Genomic DNA, 8,320 nt, shown 5'->3' on the forward strand with positions numbered 1-8,320 from the left:
TAATATATATATATATATATATATATATATATATATATATATATATCAAAAATATAGCAAGAATAAATAAAATTTATAAAAAGAACTTATTTATTTAAATTAAAAATAAAAATTTTTTAATAAAAATTATGAAATATATTAAGATACTAAAAAAATATATAAATTAAACATAAAATAATTAAAATATGAAGTAAATTGTAATAGACTTAAATCATTAGGATATTATATAAATCATAATTTTTAAATTACAAAAAAAAGATATAAAGTAATGTGTTATAAGCTTTAGGATTAAAGGCGACGCGATATTAAGTATAATTCATACGGCGACATTAAAGTCTTTTCTTTCGTATTCTCTTTATCATTTCAGTCAATTTGTTAGTCTTATATTTTCGCGATGATAATCGTATTATAATTGTAATGCTGCGAGAAGAAGCTCTATGCAGACAGACTTGTCCGAATGCCAAGTTATCCTTATCTAACACTTTCTCTCCTTTCCAATACTGTCGTCAGAATCTGAACGCCATCGAGCGCTCTTCTCACGTTGGGTATTAAGTAGAATCACCTTTGTAAATTTTCGGTTAAATCAACACAGACCAATTATGTAACGTCCCATGCATCTCTCAGAAGTCTATAATCGCGTGTCCTTATTTATTGCTGTATTACATCAAAAAACTCTACATACCAAATAATTTTACGATAGATATTTCTCTCTCTATAGCTTGCGAAATTTTTACACTCAGAAAAAAATATGAAGAGAGAGCTGTTATGAAAATGATTATAATTTGAATGATTTACGTGAAAATTAAATATATTATTGCATCACATCAAATGCGATGCTCGTTCTTTTGAGTATGAGAGATTTAATATTATTAATAATATTATTAATAATATATATATTGATCTATAGAAACGGGTAACCATCTGGGTAATATTAATTATGTAGAGTTTCTATATTTATCGACGTATGCCTGTTCTTTAAGGTCCGATTCCACCATATAATAAGTGTAAGATTAACTTTATGATTTTGGTTCAATTTATTCTTTATGTGTGTAACTTTTAGAATTACAAAAAGATAAAGAATAAATTGAAAGACAATAAGTCAAATCGAGATGAAGTTAATTTTGGAATTAGCCCACATACATTGGTGGAATCAGCTCTAAAACTTCGATATAAGCTATACAATTTATATACTTTTATTAGAATAAGTCTAATTCTATATAAGCTATGTATAAGTTCAGAGAAATGGAAGCATTTTGATCCCACCTGATCCCAAGAACTTTATATCACGACTCGGAAATTCATGTTGTTACTCTCGATTAATCGGCGCAATCATCGCGTAATTCTCACGTTTGCTGATGTAATCTAGAACGCCGATGCAATACGATTCGTCCTTTAATAAATTAAGCAATTGATGTACAACACCGAATTCTCGTTGAAATCGATCGACATCGATTTATCATCATATTTATCACTCATATCATAATTTATTCCAAGCGAATAATTAACTCTTTCGCTCCTTAATTTTTTTACTTATTATAAAATATATAAGTATATATAAATAAATTCAATGCAATTCTCATTGTGCATGAGAACAATATCCATTAAACGCTATAGAATTTAAATATTTTATTTTGTTTCTTCCCAAAATATATATTTTAATATCATTTATTAAACATATATATTAATATATTTAATATATTAAAATTTAATATTTAATATATTAAAATTGGTTATTCCGTATTTAATGTCCATAAAATTCTATTGATTCAAGACTTAATTATTAAAATAACTCCATCTTATCAAATCAAAATAGCTCCAATAGAATATACACAATCATTGATAATGAAGACTAGATTTTATATCAGAGTACTTGATCTTTCAAGTAAAAAAATCTTTTTTTTAAGACAATAATATAATAATAATCGCGTATACAATTTTGCTTATGCGTGACAGGCACTGTACATGTTAATTTCTAATGTAAACGATGAATTGCAGATTTAATGCATCGCTCACTCATAAATCTGAGAGCAATGTTTATCAATCGCATGGACCATCATACGTAGAGTATCGTGAGAAACAGTGTGTTGTATAATAGCGTTATACCGATCCTCGCAAATAGACGGATGTAAACCGTAGACTGAAGCGGGGCATTATATACTTTCCAGGAAGTATCCAAGGCGGAAGGGGTACGTGGTCACCGGGGTCAGGAAAATCGATACGTGCGCAAGAAGCTGCATCACGATTCTGCTTCTTCGTTTGGTATAACCGACACCGCGCGATTTCTTCCTGTAAGAAATATCTCTCCCAATTTATCACTTGGCGAATTTGACCTCTGTTTGCATTAAGTTTATTAAGTTTCTGGCATGAAGGATTTATTTTTTTTTAAGAGTGGGGACAAAATTATATAATGTATTAACGATATTATATCATTTGATAAGTCTTCTTATTTAGTATATAAATAATTTATAAAAAGAGAGAGAGAGACTCAAATGTATGCTGAAAAAAATGTGAATCTCGAAAAGTTCACGTTACAAAGTTATAAATTCGCATGCAACTGTAAACTCCCACGCTGACGAAGTTAGAAAATTGTCGGTCTTAGAAAAGAGGAAAAAGAGGAATCTCCCGTAGGGGTGACATAACGTATTGTGAACGTCGATCGAAGCGAAATCGTTGGCGCCAGTAACATACCGGGAAGTGAGGAGAAGATGCGTCAATAATAGACAAACCGACGAGTCGTGAAAAGCTGTGGGAGCGCGGTGCCAAGCATCATCGGCGACGATAGGTATGTTTCTATGGTCGAAGAAAGTTAAGAATTTTCACTCCTAGAGAAAGCACACCGCATGACGCATGTAGATATTACGCCACGTAGAATGAATTTCCCCCTTTGCCTCGACGGCCTTCGATCCGTTGGTATCGTCTTTGCTGCTGTTAACACAATACATCTTCTCTCACTGAGTCGTCTCTTTCTATCGGCGCGTTGAAACTTCTTTCTTTTACTGTCTTCTATTTTCTAACTTCTTGTATAATCAAACACATAGATCGGTATTCATAGTCCATTATTTTAAGACCGTCTTAAATAATGTTTTAAGCTGCTAATGCGATCGTTTGATTGGTTCCAAGGAAATGATATTTTCCCTGGTAAAAAAAAAGTTGATAGAGAACGATAGGATTTCTATCAATTGATTTTTTATAAAAGTTATATCGTTTTCTATCATCAATTTCGCGAGATTAGATTGATTGGATAAATCTTATCAAATTTTATCGAATTCTAGAAATGAGATTTTATATAAGATTTCTAGAAGATTTAATTCAAATTAATAAATTCACGAAGAGATTTCGAATAGCATTCTCTATCAATTTTTTTACCAGGGTTAGGATTGTAAGATAATCTTAAATAAGGCTTTGACTATGAATCAGGATAGATCGTTAAAAAGTTAATTAATTTTAACTTAACTTAATTACATTTTAGTCTCTTAATTTTTTAACTTAATTTAATTATTTTATTGGTAACTATTAATTTTTAATTTGATTTTTTTTAAGTCAATCCTTAGATACAATGCGAGAAGCTAATGAGTATATAATTTAGTAATTTTATAATCGTTACTTGTGAATAAAAATAACCAGATTAAATAAATAAGCTGTAAGAAAAGAAAAGTACGAAAAATTATGTAAAATAGTAAAATTTTTTCTCTTTTTTTTGATTGTTCATTCAAATCAAATTCAACTTTTAACTTTTTAATTACATTTTTTATTAACTTAACTTTTAATTCAATTAATTTTATTATGGATTAATTTTAATTAAGTTAAATTTTCAAGATTGTTAACTTCAACTTAATTTAGTTAAAAAAAAAGTTAACTTACTCAACCATACTATTAATCCTATTCTATGTTTCCGAACTATTCGAAAATTGTGATGTTCTTAACGCATTGTGCAAATTTGAGATTATCTTTATCTCTTCGAAAAAAGTCCGCATTTTTCATTGTCCTCCATCCAATTAAAACTTCAACATATACATGTATTGTAGATCACTTGTGCATGTGGCAGATAATTGTCATTCCATACATTTTTATAATACTAATATAATTTCTAATCAAGTCAGTTAATTAATATAATTTATACCTGAAAAATTTGTGATTTAAATAATATTTTTATTTAGGATTGAATCGGATACAAGAAAATATAAATAATAAGCTCTAAAAAAATAAAATTTTTCTAATGATACGATAAATAAATATTAATTAAAGAGGAATAATAAGAAAATTGTTAAAATAAATCATTTTTTATTGCATTTAAAATGTTTCTTAGAATTTTCTCTTGTACTTATTCGCATTCTCGGGTCCACGAAATTACGAAAGAACGATCTACGGAAGCGACCCGCGTAGAAATGCGTAGTAACATAAATCGCGATAGGCACAGTTAGTCGCGTCACCTCGTGTTCGAGGTACCAAAGAGTCGCACGATTCTTATGCAATACGGTGGATTGTAAGTGTAAAGCGATTACGTAGTAAGCAAGCAAATTTCACGATAGGCCGAAATATATTAACATAGAGAAATGGATTTTTAACCAGTATCTCTGTGATACCGCGTAAATACTACAAAGAAATTTTATGCGTTGTAGAAAGTAATTGTTGTGATAGAAATACGGTCGTATAATAAACTGACGAGACACATCGTACGTTTTTACAATTGCAATCAAAATGTAGTAAATCAATAAAATTGTAATTGTATATTTATGCAATACATGATTTAGTTTTTATAACGATCATTTAACTAATATAACAACAAGAAACAGTATATAATTTTTCTTAAATACATAATTTTTCTTAAAGAAATAAATATTAATTAATAAAAAATAATAATTAAAGGGAAATATGTAAATTTTTATACATACATTTTTTTTGTACTTTGATATTACTGTAATTTGTTGTTTGGCAATGTTATATTAAAATTGTAAATTTCCTCGTTCCTCAAAAAAATAATCAGTTCTATGCTCCAACAAGATATTTTACTTATAATTTAAATCCTGAATGAATAGCAACTATACCAAACGTTAAATTTTGATAGGTCACATTTCTAAATCCTGCGAATTCAATCATATTCTGAAAATATAATGGAGAACATGAAAAGCAAATATAACAAAAAATCGGGAAAATATAGTATAATAAAAAGGAAGCTGCGCGCGCGCGTGTGTGTGTGTGTGTGTGTGTGTGTGTGTGTGTGTGCGTGCGTAGAATTACAATAAAGAATAATAATATCAAGGAAAGTTTTCAAAAAACCTTAATATCATTATTGCAGTTTATGTATAAGAAATAATAAAATGGATATTTAAAAAAATGCATTTTTTACCTTGAAATCTTCTTGTTTTGGAAACTTTCTTATGCTTTCTATAAGATACTGAAAAGGTTTCCACTTTCCCACAATCAGTTTCCCCATTACAGGTATTATTTGAAAGGAATATTGATCATATAACCTAAAACAGATAGTAAATGAAATTTTGCTATAAGTTATATGTATATCATCTTTTTATAAGTTTTTTATTATTTTAGCATATACCATTGTAAAGGTTTATTATCAATGTGACTAAATTCTAGACATAAAAATCTTCCTCCTGGCTGTAATACTCTGTATGCCTCAGACAATACCTGTGACATAAAAATTAACAAATAAATTTAATTAATTATATTTAATATAAATTTAATATTCAGATATACTTATAAATTTTAGTTTAAAATGCGAAATAGATATTATGTGTAATGAGTAGAGATTAATAAATGTAAATTCTGTATAATGTACTTTGAATATATTTCAGTATTTTTACACAAATAAGACTTTTCTGTTCCTGCATTAGACTATACTAGAAATCTCATTCTTGCTTTCGACAAATATTAAACATATATCTATCTTATTTTAATTCCAATAGTATATACTAGTTCAACCATAGAAAACAGATCTTAATTGATTAAGTAAATCAATATTGTACCTTATCGATATGTGTTACATTCCTTATTCCAAACGCTATGGTATAGGCAGAGAAAGAATCATCTGCAAAGGAAAGCTTTTCTGCATCTTCTTGCTTCCACGTAATATCATAATTACTGTCCCCTGATAAACTTAGCTCACTTGCTCGGTTTTGCCCAACGTCTAACATATGTTGATTTATGTCACATACAGTTACACGACTACGTACATTATGTGGATTTGGCGTATTCCTCAGAAAATTAATATACCGAAATGTAATGTCGCCTGTGCCACCAGCAGAATCCAAAAGATGGGTACCATGAGTAGGTCCTAATTCCTGTACCAAAATATCTTTCCAGATGCGATGGATACCCATACTCATTACATCATTCATTATGTCATAAGAATTGGCAACATTTTCAAATATGGTGTATACTGCAAGAAATATTTTTGAATCAACTTTGACCACACATCCAATCATTCAAGAAGCTACAATAATTATAAAATTATATATAGTAATTCTCAAGAAGTTATAACTGTTGCTATTAATATTGTCTAACTCATTGCGGCAACTATTAGTATTCCATATAATAAAAAAGAGACAAACATTCGACAAAAATAATAAAATTTTCACCTTCCCGTGCTTTCTGATTCTTTTTAATCGTTTGGAAACCAAAGTGTGTTGTTCTTTCATTATCCTCTGAAGATGTGTTTGCTGTTTTCGAATAACCACGTATAGTTATAACAGTTCTTAAATATCTATCTAGTATTCGACTTTTTTTAATGATATTCAAGCAAAGATTTTTATAGGCCATCGTACCATGCCTGCAAGACAATTAAAAAAAAACTATCCATAAACAATACCATATGACTTGACACTACACTCGCATGAGTCGTACACTCACTTCACTTGCACTTCCTGCACTCGAGATTATTTCTTTTTCTTCCTTCAAGGTTGCAGAATGATAGAGAATATATATCCATCTCATTCAGGTATAGTATAATAGTGTTGCAAAGTGCAAAAGTACAACGAATAAGTCTAACAGTCAACACATGCTATCAAATACATAAATAAATTAATAGATAAATAAAATTAGAATATATATGTATTATATGTATTATATGTATTGTTATGAATAGACTTGTGTATGTGCAGTTGTTGAATAGATAACATTTCAAGTCTCAAAATTTTTTTTATTTTGCAACTAATCACGTGACACATATTTTTGCTGAACAGCATCTGTTAGTTGCTGTCGATAGAGATAACAATTATGCAATTCAGTAGCATAATAGAATTGCTGCATCTGATAAATTAGTTTCATCTGTTCTGCCGAACATCCAGAGCGTTTTGTCCAGTCATATCTAATCTAGCACATTCCTAGCTGTCTTTAGGAAACCATTTGCCACAGCAACTATCGATATTTTCGAGAATGGGCTACCTGGGGTTACCGATTCTGCGCTCTACTTTATCCCACTGTAAGCGAAAAGCGATGGTTCACGATTATGGTGCGTATTCTACCGTTTTCATTTAAATTTGCAATTACAATTCGTTTTAATAACGTGTTTTAGTATTTGTACTTTTCATGTCGCTTGTATGTATAGTTAAAAAACAGAAATTGATCAGAAATATCATCTTTACGTTACGTGCTAATTTTTATGAAATTTTTGAGTGTAAGGGAACATGTTTCTAAAGACTTATAAAAGTTGTGATTATAATTATGTGTTCTTTACAACACTTTACTGCAATGTCATCACTTTAGAAACATTAAATTTTGTGTATTCAATATTTGTTATATATAAGTATATTCATAAATATATTTGTGCATTCACATGTGTGATTTTAAGCACAATTGCAGATTGATTTTAATATTTTAGGTTGGAGATTATTTATTTTCTCTTTATATGATTTTTCTTAGACATTTTATTTCAAGAAATATATATTTTTATTACAGGACAATTTGAAATGAAATTTTTCCCAAGTGTATTTATACTTTATATATTTTTCTATAGAAAGCATCTTATTTTTCAGATTTAAAATCGGTGACAGGAATTTCCATTCGAAAGTAAACTAGCAAGTATTTTAAACAATTATCGGCTTATTTTTATGAAAAAAGTATGCTGTTAACATTTCTTTACATGATAGCCACCATCATGCAAGCACGCAGGATATCATTTCTGAAAGCACATTTAAATACCATCTTTAAGGAAAGCAAGAATCATCCTTCTATTTCACTTAAGATTAAGTCACTTCGACATCTAAATAAAGGTAATTGTAAAAATAATTTGTGTATATACACATATATTATAAATTTTATGACATAACTAACAAATAATATTATTTTTGTTTTATATATATATATA

The 8,320-nt window shown here is 28.8% G+C and overlaps 1 protein-coding gene across 1 annotated transcript; it reads right to left on the reverse strand.

The window, feature by feature from the left end:
* Window positions 1-5,010: 5,010 nt before the first annotated feature.
* Window positions 5,011-6,774, reverse strand: LOC105619983 (2-methoxy-6-polyprenyl-1,4-benzoquinol methylase, mitochondrial). Its single transcript, XM_012201498.1, has 5 exons — window positions 6,594-6,774; window positions 5,982-6,394; window positions 5,555-5,643; window positions 5,348-5,471; window positions 5,011-5,100 (listed from the first exon to the last, which is right to left on the reverse strand). Exons 1-5 carry the CDS (start codon window positions 6,772-6,774, stop codon window positions 5,011-5,013), a joined length of 897 nt encoding a protein of 298 aa, XP_012056888.1.
* Window positions 6,775-8,320: the final 1,546 nt, after the last annotated feature.

The sequence above is a fragment of the Atta cephalotes genome (genome assembly GCF_000143395.1).
Source record: "Atta cephalotes unplaced genomic scaffold scaffold00002, whole genome shotgun sequence".
NCBI classification, from domain to species: domain Eukaryota; kingdom Metazoa; phylum Arthropoda; class Insecta; order Hymenoptera; family Formicidae; genus Atta; species Atta cephalotes.